This window comes from Salmo salar, chromosome 23 (assembly GCF_965601325.2).
Source record: "Salmo salar chromosome 23, fSalSal1, whole genome shotgun sequence".
In the NCBI taxonomy this organism is placed as follows: Eukaryota; Metazoa; Chordata; class Actinopteri; order Salmoniformes; family Salmonidae; genus Salmo; species Salmo salar.
In genome coordinates this window covers 47,623,859-47,645,505 of record NC_138313.1, presented here as the reverse complement: position 1 = coordinate 47,645,505, position 21,647 = coordinate 47,623,859, and the positions used below count along the sequence as shown (strand labels likewise).

General features: G+C 39.4%; 1 protein-coding gene across 1 annotated transcript in view; it reads left to right on the top strand.

Moving 5' to 3' along the window:
• Positions 1 to 21,647, top strand: part of LOC145850486 (synaptotagmin-7) — a 210,756-nt gene that overhangs the window by 137,535 nt on the left and 51,574 nt on the right. Inside the window, exon 2 of the mRNA XM_082968192.1 lies at positions 21 to 127. Coding sequence (XP_082824318.1) covers positions 21 to 127 — 107 coding nt within the window. The remainder of the gene's footprint in view (positions 1 to 20; positions 128 to 21,647) is intronic.

The following is a 21,647-nucleotide window of genomic DNA, read 5'->3' as shown; positions in this document are numbered from 1 at the left end:
TTGTCTCTCTGTCCCTCCAGCAGGCTCCCTGTCTCTCAGTGTGCTCCTGGTGTCTCTAGCAGTCACAGTGTGTACTGTCTGGCTGGTGGCTCTGTGTGGAGTCTGTGGCTGGTGTCAACGCAAGCTGGTGAGTTAAGTACACACACAAGCGCGCACACACACACACTGCACTACAGCATACACACACTGCACTACAGCATACACACACTGCACTACAGCACACACACACTGCACTACAGCACGCACACACTGCACTACAGCACCCACACACTGCACTACAGCACCCACACACTGCACTACAGCACCCACACACTGCACTACAGCACACACACACTGCACTACAGCACACACACACTGCACTACAGCACACACACACTGCACTACAGCATACACCCTGCACTACAGCACACACACACTGCACTACAGCACCCACACACTGCACTACAGCATACACACACTGCACTACAGCATACACACACTGCACTACAGCACCCACACACTGCACTACAGCACACACCCTGCACTACAGCACACACACACTGCACTACAGCACACACCCTGCACTACAGCACACACACACTGCACTACAGCACACACACACTGCACTACAGCATACACACACTGCACTACAGCACACACACACTGCACTACAGCACACACACACTGCACTACAGCATACACACACTGCACTACAGCATACACACTGCACTACAGCACACACACACTGCACTACAGCATACACACACTGCACTACAGCATACACACTGCACTACAGCACACACACACTGCACTACAGCATACACACACTGCACTACAGCATACACACTGCACTACAGCACCCACACACTGCACTACAGCACCCACACACTGCACTACAGCATACACACACTGCACTACAGCACCCACACACTGCACTACAGCATACACACACTGCACTACAGCATACACACACTGCACTACAGCACCCACACTGCCCTACAGGATACACAGTTTAATAAACACTGCCCTACACTGTCTGTCTGTGTGTGTGTGTGTGTGTGTGTGTGTGTGTGTGTGTGTGTGTGTGTGTGTGTGTGTGTGTGTGTGTGTGTGTGTGTGGTGTGTGTGTGTGTGTGTGTGTGTGTCTTTGTGTGTTTGTGTCTGTGTGTGTGTGTGTGTGTGTGTGTGTGTGTGTGTGTGTGTGTGTGTGTGTGTGTGTGTGTGTGTGTGTGTGTGTGTGTGTGTGTGTGTGCAAAGCACCTCCACAACATGATGCTGCCACCCCCGTGCTTCACGGTTGGGATGGTGTTCTTCGGCTTGCAAGCATCCCTCTTTTTCCTCCAAACATAATGATGGTCATTATGGCCAAGCAGTTCTATTTTTGTTTCATCAGACCAGAGAACATTTCTCCAAAAAGTATGATCTTTGTCCCCATGTGCAGTTGCAAACCATAGTCTGGCTTTTTTATGGCGGTTTAGGAGCAGTGGCTTCTTCCTTGCTGAGCGGCCTTTCAGGTTATGTCGATATAGGACTCGTTTTACTGTGGATATAGATACTTTTGTACCTGTTTCCTCCAGCATCTTCAAAAGGTCCTTTGCTGTTGTTCTGGGATTGATTTCCACTTCTCGCACCAAAGTACGTTCATCTCTAGGAGACAGAATTAGTCTCCTTCCTGAGCGGTATGATGGCTGCGTGGTCCCATGGTGTTTATACTTGCGTACTATTGTGTGTACAGATGAATGTGGTACCTTCAGGCATTTGGAAATTGCTCCCAAGGATGAACCAGACTTGAAATACATCCACAGGTACACCTCCAATTGACTCAAATGATGTCAATTATCCTATCAGAAGCTTCTAAAGCCATGACAACATTTTCTGGAATTTTCCAAGCTGTTTAAAGACACAGTCAACTTAGTGTATGTAACTTCTGACCCACTGGAATTGTGATTAAGTGAAATAATCTGTCTGTAAACAATTGTTGGAAAAATTACTTGTGTCTTGGCACAAAGTAGATGTCCTAACCGACTTGCCAAAACTATAGTTTGTTAACAATAATTTTATTTTTATTGACTTTATTTCACCTTTATTTAACCAGGTAGGCTAGTTGAGAACAAGTTCTCATTTACAACTGCGACCTGGCCAAGATAAAGCAAAGCAGTGTGACACAGACAACAACACAGAGTTACACATGGAGTAAACAAACAAGCCAATAACACAATAAACAAGTCGATGATACAGTAGAAAAAAGAAAGTCTATATACAGTGTGTGCAAAAGGCATGAGGAGGTAGGCAATAAATAGGCCATAGGAGCGAATAATTACAATTTAGCAGATTAACACTGGAGTGATAAATGAGCATATGATGATGTGCATTTATTTATTTATTTATTTCACCTTTATTTAACCAGGTAGGCTAGTTGAGAACAAGTTCTCATTTACAACTGCGACCTGGCCAAGATAAAGCAAAGCAGTTCGACACATACAACAACACAGAGTCACACATTGAATTAACAAACATACAGTCAATAATACAGTAGAAAAATAAGTCTATATACAATGTGAGCAAATGAGGTGAGATAAGGGAGGTAAAGGCAAAAAATAGGCCATGGTGGCAAAGTAAATACAATATAGCAAGTAAAAAACTGGAATGGTAGATTTGTAGTAGAAGAAAGTGCAAAGTAGAAATAGAAATAATGGGGTGCAAAGGAACAAAATAAATAAATACAGTAGGGGAAGAGGGAGTTCTTTGGGCTAAATTATAGATGGGCTATTTACAGGTGCAGTGATCTGTGAGCTGCTCTGACATCTGGCGCTTAAAGCTAGTGAGGGAGATAAGTGTTTCCAGTTTCAGAGATTTTTGTAGTTCGTTCCAGTCATTGGCAGCAGAGAACTGGAAGGAGAGACGGCCAAATGAGGTGTTGGCTTTGGGGGTGACCAGTCAGGTATACCTGCTGGAGCGAGTGCTACGGGTGGGTGTTGTTATCATGACCAGTGAGCTGAGATAAGGTGGAGCTTTACCTATCATAGACTTATAGATGACCTGGAGCCAGTGGGTCTGGCGACGAATATGTAGCGAGGGCCAGCCGACTAGAGCGTACAGGTCGCAGTGGTGGGTGGTATAAGGTGATTTGGTAACAAAACGGATGGCACTGTGATAAGACTGCATCCAGTTTGCTGAGTAGTGTAATGGAAGCTATTTTGTAGATGACATCGCTGAATTCGAGGATCGGTAGGATGGTCAGTTTTACGAGGGTAAGTTTGGCGGCGTGAGTGAAGGAGGCTTTGTTGCGAAATAAATACATCTGTGGAGTGGTTGAAAAATGAGTTTTAATGACTCTAAACTTCTGACTTCAACTGTACCTACTAATCTACATGTTGTTAGTTCTAATGATGTGATGTTGTATAACTGGAGTGAAAGGAGTTGTCACATCAAAACACATCAAAACACATCAATGCTTTTATAAAACACGAAGAGAAAAGATGAAAAACATGTCTGTCTATTAACCACATAGTGATGTTGGAGTGTTATTATATCAGAAATATATAGTACACACACACACACACACACACACACACACACACACACACACACACACACACACACACACACACACACACACACACACACACACACCACCCACACAAAGACACACACACACACACACACACACACACACACACACACACACACACACACACACACACACACACACACAAAGACACACACAGACATCACAGACACAGACACACACACACCACACACACACACCACACACACAAACACACAAAGACACACACAGACATCACAGACACAGACACACACACACACACCACACACTCACCACACACACACACCACACACTCACACACACACACACACACACACACACACACAGACACACACAGACATCACAGACACAGACACACACACACCACACACACACACCACACACACAAACACACAAAGACACACACAGACATCACAGACACAGACACACACACACACACCACACACTCACCACACACACACACCACACACTCACCACACACACACACCACACACACACACACACGCACACACACACACACACACACACACACACACACACACACAAATTGTATTGGTCACATGCGCCGAATACAACAGGTATAGACCTTACAGTGAAATGCTTACTTACGTGCCCCTAACCAACAAGGCAGTTTCAAAAAATACGGACAAGAATAAGAGATAAAAGTAACAAGTAATTAAAGAGCAATAGTAAAACAACAATAGTGGGACTATATACAGGGGGTACCGGTACAGAGTCAATGTGGAGGCTATATACAGGGGGTACCGGTACAGAGTCAATGGGGAGGCTATATACAGGGGGTACCAGTACAGAGTCAATGTGGAGGCTATATACAGGGGGTACCGGTACAGAGTCAATGGGGAGGCTATATACAGGGGGTACTGGTACAGAGTCAATGGGGAGGCTATATACAGGGGGTACCGGTACAGAGTCAATGGGGAGGCTATATACAGGGGGTACTGGTACAGAGTCAATGTGGAGGCTATATACAGGGGGTACCGGTACAGAGTCAATGTGGAGGCTATATACAGGGGTTACCGGTACAGAGTCAATGTGGAGGCTATATACAGGGGGTACTGGTACAGAGTCAATGTGGAGGCTATATACAGGGGGTACCGGTACAGAGTCAATGTGGAGTCTATATACAGGGGGTACCGGTACAGAGTCAATGTGGAGGCTATATACAGGGGGTACCGGTACTGAGTCAATGTGGAGGCTATATACAGGGGGTACCGGTACAGAGTCAATGTGGAGGCTATATACAGGGGGTACTGGTACCGAGTCAATGTGGAGATTATATACAGGGAGGTACCGGTACAGAGTCAGTGTGCGGGAGCACCGGTTAGTTGATGTAGTATGTACATGTAGGTAGAGTTATTAAAGTGACTATGTATAGATGTTAACAACAGACAGTAGCAGCAGTGTAAAAGAGGGGGAGGGAGGGGGGCAATGCAAGTAGTCTGGGTAGCCATTTGATTAGATGTTCAGGAGTCTTATGGCTTGGGGGGTAGAAGCTGTTTAGAAGCCTCATGGACCTAGACTTGGCGCTCTGGTACCGCTTTCTGTACGGTAGCAGAGAGAACAGTCTATGACTAGGGTGGCTGGAATCTTTGACAATTTTTAGGGCCTTCCTCTGACACCACCTGGTATAGAGGTCATGGATGGCAGGAAGCTTGGCCCCAGTGATGTACTGGGCCATTCGCACTACCCTCTGTAGTGCCTTGTGGTCGGAGGCCAAGCAGTTGCCGTACCAGGCAGTGATGCAACCAGTCATGGTGCAGATGTAGAACCTTTTGAGGATCTGAGGACCGATGCCAAATCTTTTCAGTAGCCTGAGGGGAATAGGTTTTGTCGTGTCCTCTTCACGACTGTCTTGGTGTGCTAGGACCATGTTAGTTTATTGGTGATGTGGACGACAAGGTACTTGAAGCTCTCAACCTGCTCCACTACAGCCCCGTCGATGAGAATGGGGGCATGCTCGGTCCTCCTTTTCCTGTAGTCCACAATCTTCTCCTTTGTCTTGGTCACGTTGAGGGAGAGGTTGTTGTCCTGGCACCACATGGCCAGTTCTCTGACCTTCTCTTTATAGGCTGTCTCATCGTTGTCGGTGATCAAGCACTGTTGTGTCATCGGCAAATGTAATGATGGTGTTGGAGTTGTGCCTGGCCGTGCAGTCATGAGTGTACAGGGAGTACAGGACAGCACTGAACACGCACCCCTGAGGGGCCCGTGTTGAGGATCAGTGTGGCGGAAGTGTTGTTATCTACCCTTACTAGTCCAGGATCCAGTTGCAGAGGGAGGTGTTTAGTCCCAGGGTCCTTAGCTTATTGATGAGCTTTGAGGGCACTATGGTGTTGAACAGTGAGCTGTAGTCAATGAATAGCATTCTCACATAGGTCTTCCTTTTGTCCAGGTGGGAAAGGGCAGTGTGGAGTGCAATAGAGATTGCATCATCTGTGGATCTGCCAACCCCTCTTTATGCTACTGCTACTCTCTGTTCATCATATATGCATAGTCACTTTAACCATATCTACATGTACATACTACCTCAATCAGCCTGACTAACCGGTGTCTGTATGTAGCCTCGCTACTTTTATAGCCTCGTTACTGTATATAGCCTCGCTACTGTATATAGCCTGTCTTTTTACTGTTGTTTTTATTTCTTTACTTACCTCTTGCTCACCTAATACCTTTTTTGCACTATTGGTTAGAGCCTGTAAGTAAGCATTTCACTGTAAGGTCTACACCTGTTGTATTCGGCGTACGTGACAATTAAACTTTGATTTGATTTGATCTGTTGGGGTGGTATGCAAATTGGAGTGGGTCTAGGGTTTCTGGGATAATGGTGTTGATGTGAGCTATGACCAGCCTTTCAAAGCACTTCATGGCTACAGACGTGAGTGTTACGGGTCTGTAGTCATTTAGGCAGGTTACCTTAATGTTCTTGGGTACAGGCACTATGGTGGTCGCTTAAAACCAGTTGGTCAGCGTATGCTCACAGTACACGTCCTGGTTATCCGTCTGGCCCTGTTGCCTTGTGAATGTTGACCTTCAGTGTTATTTGCCTCGAAGTGAGCATAGAAGTAGTTTAGCTCGTCTGGTAGAATCATGTCACTGGGCAGTTCTTGGCTGTGATTCCCTTTGTAGTCTGTAATAGGTGCGGTAGAGAGAGAGAGAGAGGGTCGAAAACAGCAGGTCCGGGACAAGGTAACACGTCCGGTGAATAGGTCAGGGCTCCATAGTCGCAGGCAGAACAGTTGAAACTGGATCAGCAGCACGACCAGGTGGACTGGGGACAGCCAGAAGTGATCAGGCCAGGTAGTCCTGAGGTATGGTCCTAGGGCTCAGGTCCTCCGGGAGAGGAGGGAGAGAGTGCGAGAGATGGGAGAGTTCACACAGGACACCACAGAAGACAGGAGAATTATACCAGATAGGACAGACTGACCTTAGCCTCCCGGCACATAGACTATTACAGCATAGATACTGGAGATTGAGACAGGTGGGGTCGGTGGACACTGAGGCCCTGTCAGACAATACCCCTGGACAGAGCCAACCAGGCAGGATATACGCCCCCCCCCCCCCCCCTTTGCCAAATCACAGCCCCCACACCTCTGGAGTGATATCAACAGACCACCAACTTAATACCCTGAGACAAGGCTGAGTAGAATCATGTCCACGCTGATTACAGCTATGAAATGTGATTGATTAAGGAGTCGTACACTGTGTGTGTGTGTGTGTGTGTGTGTGTGTGTGTGTGTGTGTGTGTGTGTGTGTGTGTGTGTGTGTGTGTGTGTGTGTGTGTGTGTGTGTGATAGAGATGTACAGTAGACAGAGTGCCACATCACAGTTATAAAATACCTATTCCTTTATATCTGACTCCTTTAGGTCTGATTCCTTTATATCTGACTCCTTTATATCTGATTCCTTTAGGTCTGATTCTTTTATAAATGACTCCTTTACATCTGATTCCTTTAGGTCTGATTCCTTTATATCTGACTCCTTTATATCTGATTCCTTTAGGTCTGATTCCTTTATAAATGACTCCTTTACATCTGATTCCTTTAGGTCTGATTCCTTTATATCTGACTCCTTTACATCTGATTCCTTTAGGTCTGATTCCTTTATATCGGACTCCTTTACATCTGATTCCTTTAGGTCTGATTCCTTTATATCTGACTTCTTTATATCTGATTCCTTTAGGTCTGATTCCTTTATATCTGACTCCTTTACATCTGATTCCTTTAGGTCTGATTCCTTTATATCTGACTTCTTTATATCTGATTCCTTTAGGTCTGATTCCTTTATATCTGACTCCTTTACATCTGATTCCTTTAGGTCTGATTCCTTTATATCTGACTCCTTTACATCTGATTCCTTTAGGTCTGATTCCTTTATATCTGACTCCTTTACATCTGATTCCTTTAGGTCTGATTCATTTATATCTGACTCCTTTACATCTGATTCCTTTAGGTCTGATTCCTTTATATCTGACTCCTTTACATCTGATTCCTTTAGGTCTGATTCATTTATATCTGACTCCTTTACAAGTGATTGCTTTAGGTCTGATTTGTGTTAATTGATTACTTAGTCCTTCTTAAGCTTGTAAGATACAGGTCAATGTAGGCGTCCCAAATGACACCATTTTCCTTAAATAGTGCCTTTTTGTCCAAAGCGCTACTGGCCCAGTGCATCTATTGATTACAGTTTATTGCTGGGATGCAGAGTCTAAGCAAGTATCGGTTGGTCTGACACACGTCAGCGCCATGCTCTGCTCTGAGACCTTATCAAACACACCTCTGTGATTAATGAGCAGTTAGCATTACAACACACCTCACTGTGATTAATGACCTGTTAGCATTACAACACACCTCACTGTGATGATTAATGAGCAGTTAGCATTAAAACACACCTCACTGTGATTAATGACCTGTTAGCATTAAAACACACCTCACTGTGATTAATGACCTGTTAGCATTACAACACACCTCACTGTGATTAATGACCTGTTAGCATTACAACACACCTAACTGTGATTAATGACCTGTTAGCATTACAACACACCTCATTGTGATTAATGATTAATGACCTGTTAGCATTAAAACACACCTCACTGTGATTAATGATTAATGAGCAGTTAGCATTAAAACACATCTCACTGTGATTAATGAGCAGTTAGCATTAAAACACACCTCACTGTGATTAATGACCTGTTAGCATTAAAACACACCTCACTGTGATTAATGACCTGTTAGCATTACAACACACCTCACTGTGATTAATGACCTGTTAGCATTACAACACACCTAACTGTGATTAATGACCTGTTAGCATTACAACACACCTCATTGTGATTAATGATTAATGACCTGTTAGCATTAAAACACACCTCACTGTGATTAATGATTAATGAGCAGTTAGCATTAAAACACATCTCACTGTGATTAATGAGCAGTTAGCATTAAAACACACCTCACTGTGATTAATGACCTGTTAGCATTACAACACACCTCACTGTGGTTAATGATTAATGAGCAGTTAGCATTAAAACACATCTCACTGTGATTAATGACCTGTTAGCATTACAACACACCTCACTGTGATTAATGACCTGTTAGCATTACAACACACCTAACTGTGATTAATGACCTGTTAGCATTACAACACACCTCATTGTGATTAATGATTAATGACCTGTTAGCATTAAAACACACCTCACTGTGATTAATGATTAATGAGCAGTTAGCATTAAAACACATCTCACTGTGATTAATGAGCAGTTAGCACTAAAACACACCTCACTGTGATTAATGACCTGTTAGCATTAAAACACACCTCATTGTGATTAATGACCTGTTAGCATTACAACACACCTCACTGTGATTAATGACCTGTTAGCATTAAAACACACCTCACTGTGATTAATGACCTGTTAGCATTAAAACACACCTCACTGTGATTAATGATTAATGAGCAGTTAGCATTAAAACACACCTCACTGTGATTAATGATTAATGAGCAGTTAGCATTAAAACACATCTCACTGTGATTCATGACCTGTTAGCATTAAAACACACCTCACTGTGATTAATGACCTGTTAGCATTACAACACACCTCACTGTGATTAATGATTAATGACCTGTTAGCATTAAAACACACCTCACTGTGATTAATGATTAATGAGCAGTTAGCATTAAAACACATCTCACTGTGATTAATGAGCAGTTAGCATTAAAACACACCTCAATGTGATTAATGACCTGTTAGCATTAAAACACACCTCACTGTGATTAATGACCTGTTAGCATTAAAACACACCTCACTGTGATTAATGACCTGTTAGCATTACAACACACCTCACTGTGATTAATGACCTGTTAGCATTAAAACACACCTCACTGTGATTAATGACCTGTTAGCATTAAAACACACCTCACTGTGATTAATGATTAATGAGCAGTTAGCATTAAAACACATCTCACTGTGATTAATGAGCAGTTTGCATTAAAACACACCTCACTGTGATTAATGAGCAGTTAGCATTAAAACACACCTCACTGTGATTAATGACCTGTTAGCATTACCACACCTCACTGTGATTAATGATTAATGTGCAGTTAGCATTAAAACACACCTCACTGTGATTAATGATTAATGAGTAGTTAGCATTAAAACACACCTCATTATGATTAATGAGCATTTAGCATTAAAACACACCTCACTGTGATTAATGATTAATGAGCAGTTTGCATTAAAACACACCTCACTGTGATTAATGAGCAGTTAGCATTAAAACACACCTCACTGTGATTAATGACCTGTTAGCATTAAAACACACCTCACTGTGATTAATGACCTGTTAGCATTACAACACACCTCACTGTGATTAATGACCTGTTAGCATTAAAACACACCTCACTGTGATTAATGACCTGTTAGCATTAAAACACACCTCACTGTGATTAATGACCTGTTAGCATTACAACACACCTCACTGTGATTAATGATTAATGACCTGTTAGCATTAAAACACACCTCACTGTGATTAATGACCTGTTTGCATTACAACACACCTCACTGTGATTAATGACCTGTTAGCATTAAAACACACCTCACTGTGATTAATGACCTGTTAGCATTAAAACACACCTCACTGTGATTAATGATTAATGAGCAGTTAGCATTAAAACACATCTCACTGTGATTAATGAGCAGTTAGCATTAAAACACACCTCACTGTGATTAATGACCTGTTAGCATTAAAACACACCTCACTGTGATTAATGACCTGTTAGCATTACAACACACCTCACTGTGATTAATGAGCAGTTAGCATTACAACACACCTCACTGTGATTAATGACCTGTTAGCATTAAAACACACCTCACTGTGATTAATGACCTGTTAGCATTAAAACACACCTCACTGTGATTAATGACCTGTTAGCATTACAACACACCTCACTGTGATTAATGACCTGTTAGCATTAAAACACACCTCACTGTGATTAATGAGCATTTAGCATTAAAACAAACCTCACTGTGATTAATGACCTGTTAGCATTAAAACACACCTCACTGTGATTAATGATTAATGAGCAGTTAGCATTAAAACACACCTCACTGTGATTAATGAGCATTTAGCATTAAAACACACCTCACTGTGATTAATGATTAATGACCTGTTAGCATTAAAACACACCTCACTGTGATTAATGATTAATGAGCAGTTAGCATTAAAACACATCTCACTGTGATTAATGAGCAGTTAGCATTAAAACACACCTCACTGTGATTAATGACCTGTTAGCATTAAAACACACCTCACTGTGATTAATGACCTGTTAGCATTAAAACACACCTCACTGTGATTAATGACCTGTTAGCATTACAACACACCTCACTGTGATTAATGACCTGTTAGCATTAAAACACACCTCACTGTGATTAATGATTAATGAGCAGTTAGCATTAAAACACATCTCACTGTGATTAATGAGCAGTTAGCATTAAAACACACCTCACTGTGATTAATGACCTGTTAGCATTAAAACACACCTCACTGTGATTAATGACCTGTTAGCATTAAAACACACCTCACTGTGATTAATGACCTGTTAGCATTACAACACACCTCACTGTGATTAATGACCTGTTAGCATTAAAACACACCTCACTGTGATTAATGACCTGTTAGCATTAAAACACACCTCACTGTGATTAATGATTAATGAGCAGTTAGCATTAAAACACATCTCACTGTGATTAATGAGCAGTTAGCATTAAAACACACCTCACTGTGATTAATGACCTGTTAGCATTAAAACACACCTCACTGTGATTAATGACCTGTTAGCATTACAACACACCTCACTGTGATTAATGATTAATGTGCAGTTAGCATTAAAACACACCTCACTGTGATTAATGATTAATGAGTAGTTAGCATTAAAACACACCTCATTATGATTAATGAGCATTTAGCATTAAAACACACCTCACTGTGATTAATGATTAATAAGCAGTTTGCATTAAAACACACCTCACTGTGATTAATGAGCAGTTAGCATTAAAACACACCTCACTGTGATTAATGACCTGTTAGCATTAAAACACACCTCACTGTGATTAATGACCTGTTAGCATTACAACACACCTCACTGTGATTAATGACCTGTTAGCATTAAAACACACCTCACTGTGATTAATGACCTGTTAGCATTAAAACACACCTCACTGTGATTAATGACCTGTTAGCATTACAACACACCTCACTGTGATTAATGATTAATGACCTGTTAGCATTAAAACACACCTCACTGTGATTAATGACCTGTTAGCATTACAACACACCTCACTGTGATTAATGACCTGTTAGCATTAAAACACACCTCACTGTGATTAATGACCTGTTAGCATTAAAACACACCTCACTGTGATTAATGACCTGTTAGCATTACAACACACCTCACTGTGATTAATGATTAATGACCTGTTAGCATTAAAACACACCTCACTGTGATTAATGACCTGTTAGCATTACAACACACCTCACTGTGATTAATGACCTGTTAGCATTAAAACACACCTCACTGTGATTAATGACCTGTTAGCATTAAAACACACCTCACTGTGATTAATGATTAATGAGCAGTTAGCATTAAAACACATCTCACTGTGATTAATGAGCAGTTAGCATTAAAACACACCTCACTGTGATTAATGACCTGTTAGCATTAAAACACACCTCACTGTGATTAATGACCTATTAGCATTACAACACACCTCACTGTGATTAATGATTAATGAGCAGTTAGCATTAAAACACACCTCACTGTGATTAATGATTAATGAGTAGTTAGCATTAAAACACACCTCATTATGATTAATGAGTAGTTAGCATTAAAACACACCTCATTATGATTAATGAGCATTTAGCATTAAAACACATCTCACTGTGATTAATGAGCAGTTTGCATTGCAACACACCTCACTGTGATTAATGACCTGTTAGCATTAAAACACACCTCACTGTGATTAATGACCTGTTAGCATTAAAACACACCTCACTGTGATTAATGATTAATGAGCAGTTAGCATTAAAACACATCTCACTGTGATTAATGAGCAGTTAGCATTAAAACACACCTCACTGTGATTAATGACCTGTTAGCATTAAAACACACCTCACTGTGATTAATGACCTGTTAGCATTACAACACACCTCACTGTGATTAATGAGCAGTTAGCATTACAACACACCTCACTGTGATTAATGACCTGTTAGCATTAAAACACACCTCACTGTGATTAATGACCTGTTAGCATTAAAACACACCTCACTGTGATTAATGACCTGTTAGCATTAAAACACACCTCTACTGTGATTAATGATTAATGAGCAGTTAGCATTAAAACACACCTCACTGTGATTAATGAGCATTTAGCATTAAAACACACCTCACTGTGATTAATGATTAATGACCTGTTAGCATTAAAACACACCTCACTGTGATTAATGATTAATGAGCAGTTAGCATTAAAACACATCTCACTGTGATTCATGACCTGTTAGCATTAAAACACACCTCACTGTGATTAATGATTAATGACCTGTTAGCATTAAAACACACCTCACTGTGATTAATGATTAATGAGCAGTTAGCATTAAAACACATCTCACTGTGATTCATGACCTGTTAGCATTAAAACACACCTCACTGTGATTAATGACCTGTTAGCATTACAACACACCTCACTGTGATTAATGATTAATGACCTGTTAGCATTAAAACACACCTCACTGTGATTAATGATTAATGAGCAGTTAGCATTAAAACACATCTCACTGTGATTAATGAGCAGTTAGCATTAAAACACACCTCACTGTGATTAATGACCTGTTAGCATTAAAACACACCTCACTGTGATTAATGACCTGTTAGCATTAAAACACACCTCACTGTGATTAATGACCTGTTAGCATTACAACACACCTCACTGTGATTAATGACCTGTTAGCATTAAAACACACCTCACTGTGATTAATGACCTGTTAGCATTAAAACACACCTCACTGTGATTAATGATTAATGAGCAGTTAGCATTAAAACACATCTCACTGTGATTAATGAGCAGTTAGCATTAAAACACACCTCACTGTGATTAATGACCTGTTAGCATTAAAACACACCTCACTGTGATTAATGACCTATTAGCATTACAACACACCTCACTGTGATTAATGATTAATGTGCAGTTAGCATTAAAACACACCTCACTGTGATTAATGATTAATGAGTAGTTAGCATTAAAACACACCTCATTATGATTAATGAGCATTTAGCATTAAAACACACCTCACTGTGATTAATGATTAATGAGCAGTTTGCATTAAAACACACCTCACTGTGATTAATGAGCAGTTAGCATTAAAACACACCTCACTGTGATTAATGACCTGTTAGCATTAAAACACACCTCACTGTGATTAATGACCTGTTAGCATTACAACACACCTCACTGTGATTAATGACCTGTTAGCATTAAAACACACCTCACTGTGATTAATGACCTGTTAGCATTAAAACACACCTCACTGTGATTAATGACCTGTTAGCATTACAACACACCTCACTGTGATTAATGATTAATGACCTGTTAGCATTAAAACACACCTCACTGTGATTAATGACCTGTTAGCATTACAACACACCTCACTGTGATTAATGACCTGTTAGCATTAAAACACACCTCACTGTGATTAATGACCTGTTAGCATTAAAACACACCTCACTGTGATTAATGATTAATGAGCAGTTAGCATTAAAACACATCTCACTGTGATTAATGAGCAGTTAGCATTAAAACACACCTCACTGTGATTAATGACCTGTTAGCATTAAAACACACCTCACTGTGATTAATGACCTATTAGCATTACAACACACCTCACTGTGATTAATGATTAATGAGCAGTTAGCATTAAAACACACCTCACTGTGATTAATGATTAATGAGTAGTTAGCATTAAAACACACCTCATTATGATTAATGAGCATTTAGCATTAAAACACACCTCACTGTGATTAATGATTAATGAGCAGTTTGCATTAAAACACACCTCACTGTGATTAATGAGCAGTTAGCATTAAAACACACCTCACTGTGATTAATGACCTGTTAGCATTAAAACACACCTCACTGTGATTAATGACCTGTTAGCATTACAACACACCTCACTGTGATTAATGACCTGTTAGCATTAAAACACACCTCACTGTGATTAATGACCTGTTAGCATTAAAACACACCTCACTGTGATTAATGACCTATTAGCATTACAACACACCTCACTGTGATTAATGATTAATGAGCAGTTAGCATTAAAACACACCTCACTGTGATTAATGATTAATGAGTAGTTAGCATTAAAACACACCTCATTATGATTAATGAGCATTTAGCATTAAAACACACCTCACTGTGATTAATGATTAATGAGCAGTTTGCATTAAAACACACCTCACTGTGATTAATGAGCAGTTAGCATTAAAACACACCTCACTGTGATTAATGACCTGTTAGCATTAAAACACACCTCACTGTGATTAATGACCTGTTAGCATTACAACACACCTCACTGTGATTAATGACCTGTTAGCATTAAAACACACCTCACTGTGATTAATGACCTGTTAGCATTAAAACACACCTCACTGTGATTAATGACCTGTTAGCATTACAACACACCTCACTGTGATTAATGATTAATGACCTGTTAGCATTAAAACACACCTCACTGTGATTAATGATTAATGAGCAGTTAGCATTAAAACACATCTCACTGTGATTAATGAGCAGTTAGCATTAAAACACACCTCACTGTGATTAATGACCTGTTATTATTAAAACACACCTCACTGTGATTAATGACCTGTTAGCATTACAACACACCTCACTGTGATTAATGACCTGTTAGCATTAAAACACACCTCACTGTGATTAATGACCTGTTAGCATTACAACACACCTCACTGTGATTAATGATTAATGAGCAGTTAGCATTAAAACACACCTCACTGTGATTAATGATTAATGAGTAGTTAGCATTAAAACACACCTCATTATGATTAATGAGCATTTAGCATTAAAACACACCTCACTGTGATTAATGATTAATGAGCAGTTTGCATTAAAACACACCTCACTGTGATTAATGAGCAGTTAGCATTAAAACACACCTCACTGTGATTAATGACCTGTTAGCATTAAAACACACCTCACTGTGATTAATGACCTGTTAGCATTAAAACACACCTCACTGTGATTAATGACCTGTTAGCATTAAAACACACCTCACTGTGATTAATGACCTGTTAGCATTACAACACACCTCACTGTGATTAATGATTAATGACCTGTTAGCATTAAAACACACCTCACTGTGATTAATGATTAATGAGCAGTTAGCATTAAAACACATCTCACTGTGATTAATGAGCAGTTAGCATTAAAACACACCTCACTGTGATTAATGACCTGTTATTATTAAAACACACCTCACTGTGATTAATGACCTGTTAGCATTACAACACACCTCACTGTGATTAATGACCTGTTAGCATTAAAACACACCTCACTGTGATTAATGACCTGTTAGCATTACAACACACCTCACTGTGATTAATGACCTGTTAGCATTACAACACACCTCACTGTGATTAATGAGCAGTTAGCATTACAACACACCTCACTGTGATTAATGACCTGTTAGCATTAAAACACACCTCACTGTGATTAATGACCTGTTAGCATTAAAACACACCTCACTGTGATTAATGACCTGTTAGCATTACAACACACCTCACTGTGATTAATGACCTGTTAGCATTAAAACACACCTCACTGTGATTAATGAGCATTTAGCATTAAAACACACCTCACTGTGATTAATGACCTGTTAGCATTAAAACACACCTCACTGTGATTAATGATTAATGAGCAGTAAGCATTAAAACACACCTCACTGTGATTAATGAGCATTTAGCATTAAAACACACCTCACTGTGATTAATGATTAATGACCTGTTAGCATTAAAACACACCTCACTGTGATTCATGACCTGTTAGCATTAAAACACACCTCACTGTGATTAATGACCTGTTAGCATTACAACACACCTCACTGTGATTAATGATTAATGACCTGTTAGCATTAAAACACACCTCACTGTGATTAATGATTAATGAGCAGTTAGCATTAAAACACATCTCACTGTGATTAATGAGCAGTTAGCATTAAAACACACCTCACTGTGATTAATGACCTGTTAGCATTAAAACACACCTCACTGTGATTAATTACCTGTTAGCATTACAACACACCTCACTGTGATTAATGACCTGTTAGCATTAAAACACACCTCACTGTGATTAATGACCTGTTAGCATTAAAACACCCCTCACTGTGATTAATGATTAATGAGCAGTTAGCATTAAAACACATCTCACTGTGATTAATGAGCAGTTAGCATTAAAACACACCTCACTGTGATTAATGACCTGTTAGCATTACAACACACCTCACTGTGATTAATGATTAATGACCAGTTAGCATTAAAACACACCTCACTGTGATTAATGATTAATGAGTAGTTAGCATTAAAACACACCTCATTATGATTAATGAGCATTTAGCATTAAAACACACCTCACTGTGATTAATGATTAATGAGCAGTTAGCATTAAAACACACCTCACTGTGATTAATGAGCAGTTAGCACTAAAACACACCTCACTGTGATTAATGACCTGTTAGCATTAAAACACACCTCACTGTGATTAATGACCTGTTAGCATTACAACACACCTCACTGTGATTAATGACCTGTTAGCATTAAAACACACCTCACTGTGATTAATGACCTGTTAGCATTAAAACACACCTCACTGTGATTAATGACCTGTTAGCATTACAACACACCTCACTGTGATTAATGATTAATGACCTGTTAGCATTAAAACACACCTCACTGTGATTAATGATTAATGAGCAGTTAGCATTAAAACACATCTCACTGTGATTAATGAGCAGTTAGCATTAAAACACACCTCACTGTGATTAATGACCTGTTAGCATTAAAACACACCTCACTGTGATTAATGACCTGTTAGCATTAAAACACATCTCACTGTGATTAATGACCTGTTAGCATTACAACACACCTCACTGTGATTAATGACCTGTTAGCATTAAAACACACCTCACTGTGATTAATGACCTGTTAGCATTACAACACACCTCACTGTGATTAATGACCTGTTAGCATTAAAACACACCTCACTGTGATTAATGAGCATTTAGCATTAAAACACACCTCATTATGATTAATGAGCATTTAGCATTAAAACACACCTCACTGTGATTAATGACCTGTTAGCATTAAAACACACCTCAATGTGATTAATGAGCATTTAGCATTAAAACACACCTCATTATGATTAATGAGCATTTAGCATTAAAACACACCTCACTGTGATTAATGATTAATGACCTGTTAGCATTAAAACACACCTCACTGTGATTAATGATTATTGAGCAGTTAGCATTAAAACACATCTCACTGTGATTCATGACCTGTTAGCATTAAAACACACCTCACTGTGATTAATGACCTGTTAGCATTACAACACACCTCACTGTGATTAATGATTAATGAGCAGTTAGCATTAAAACACACCTCACTGTGATTAATGATTAATGAGCAGTTAGCATTAAAACACATCTCACTGTGATTAATGAGCAGTTAGCATTAAAACACACCTCACTGTGATTAATGACCTGTTAGCATTAAAACACACCTCACTGTGATTAATGACCTGTTAGCATTAAAACACACCTCACTGTGATTAATGACCTGTTAGCATTAAAACACACCTCACTGTGATTAATGACCTGTTAGCATTACAACACACCTCACTGTGATTAATGACCTGTTAGCATTAAAACAAACCTCACTGTGATTAATGACCTGTTAGCATTAAAACACACCTCACTGTGATTAATGATTAATGAGCAGTTTGCATTAAAACACACCTCACTGTGATTAATGACCTGTTAGCATTAAAACACACCTCACTGTGATTAATGACCTGTTAGCATTACAACACACCTCACTGTGATTAATGATTAATGAGCATTTAACATTAAAACACACCTCACTGTGATTAATGATTAATGACCTGTTAGCATTAAAACACACCTCACTGTGATTAATGATTAATGAGCAGTTAGCATTAAAACACACCTCACTGTGATTAATGATTAATGAGCAGTTAGCATTAAAACACACCTCACTGTGATTAATGACCTGTTAGCATTAAAACACACCTCACTGTGATTAATGACCTGTTAGCATTACAACACACCTCACTGTGATTAATGACCTGTTAGCATTAAAACACACCTCACTGTGATTAATGACCTGTTAGCATTAAAACACACCTCACTGTGATTAATGATTATTGACCTGTTAGCATTAAAACACACCTCACTGTGATTAATGATTAATGAGCAGTTAGCATTAAAACACATCTCACTGTGATTAATGAGCAGTTAGCATTAAAACACACCTCACTGTGATTAATGACCTGTTAGCATTAAAACACACCTCACTGTGATTAATGACCTGTTAGCATTAAAACACACCTCACTTTGATTAATGACCTGTTAGCATTACAACACACCTCACTGTGATTAATGACCTGTTAGCATTAAAACACACCTCATTATGATTAATGAGCATTTAGCATTAAAACACACCTCACTGTGATTAATGATTAATGAGCAGTTAGCATTAAAACACACCTCACTGTGATTAATGAGCATTTAGCATTAAAACACACCTCATTATGATTAATGAGCATTTAGCATTAAAACACACCTCACTGTGATTAATGATTAATGACCTGTTAGCATTAAAACACACCTCACTGTGATTAATGATTAATGAGCAGTTAGCATTAAAACACATCTCACTGTGATTAATGACCTGTTAGCATTAAAACACACCTCACTGTGATTAATGACCTGTTAGCATTAAAACACACCTCACTGTGATTAATGACCTGTTAGCATTAAAACACACCTCACTGTGATTAATGACCTGTTAGCATTAAAACACACCTCACTGTGATTAATGACCTGTTAGCATTAAAACACACCTCACTGTGATTAATGACCTGTTAGCATTAAAACACACCTCACTGTGATTAATGATTAATGAGCAGTTAGCATTAAAACACACCTCACTGTGATTAATGAGCATTTAGCATTAAAACACACCTCATTATGATTAATGAGCATTTAGCATTAAAACACACCTCACTGTGATTAATGATTAATGACCTGTTAGCATTAAAACACACCTCACTGTGATTAATGATTAATGTGCAGTTAGCATTAAAACACATCTCACTGTGATTAATGACCTGTTAGCATTAAAACACACCTCACTGTGATTAATGACCTGTTAGCATTAAAACACACCTCACTGTGATTAATGACCTGTTAGCATTAAAACACACCTCACTGTGATTAATGACCTGTTAGCATTACAACACACCTCACTGTGATTAATGACCTGTTAGCATTAAAACACACCTCACTGTGATTAATGATTAATGACCTGTTAGCATTACAACACACCTCACTGTGATTAATGATTAATGACCTGTTAGCATTAAAACACACCTTACTGTGATTAATGATTAATGAGCAGTTAGCATTAAAACACATCTCACTGTGATTAATGAGCAGTTAGCATTAAAACACACCTCACTGTGATTAATGACCTGTTAGCCTGTCCTCTTCCTCTGGTCACTCCTTTACTGCACCTAGACCAGGGATGGGCCCCCCTTTTCTAGGCCCCCTGATACATCCCCCCCCCCCAACAACAACAAAAATGTTTTTTTGGGGTGGGGGGCAACAAGTTTTTATTTTGTTATGTTAGTCACTGACAGTTACTCAATTAGCCCAGTGTCAGCAAAGCATTTTTAGATTGTCAAATTAATCTAGTCAGCTATCTAAACTTGAAGTAATCATGGTTGAATTACCGACCAGGGGGGCCCCACTGATTTTGTTAGTCACTCTCACTCAGATATCATGTTAAAAAGTGCAAACATTTCTCTCCACCCTATGGCAAAATGTGTACAATTGCAGGAAAAAAATGTAATAAAAATCTCATCGTTGTCAAGAGGGGGCCCGGCCCTCTAAATGAATTGTGGGTTAATAACACATATGGAATCATGTAGCATCCAAAAAAGTGTTATTTTATATTTGAGATTCTTCAAAGTAGCCACCCTTTGCCTTAATGACAGCTTTGCACACTCTTGGCGTTCTCTCAACCAGCTTCATGAGGTAGTCACCTGGATTGCATTTCCATTAACAGGTGTGAAATATATTTTGATTTGTTTAACACTTTTTTGGTTACTACATGATTTCATATGTATTATTTCATAGTTTTGATGTCTTCACTATTATTCTACAATGTAGAAAAATAGTAGAAATAAAGAAAAACCCTAGAATGAGTAGGTGTGTCC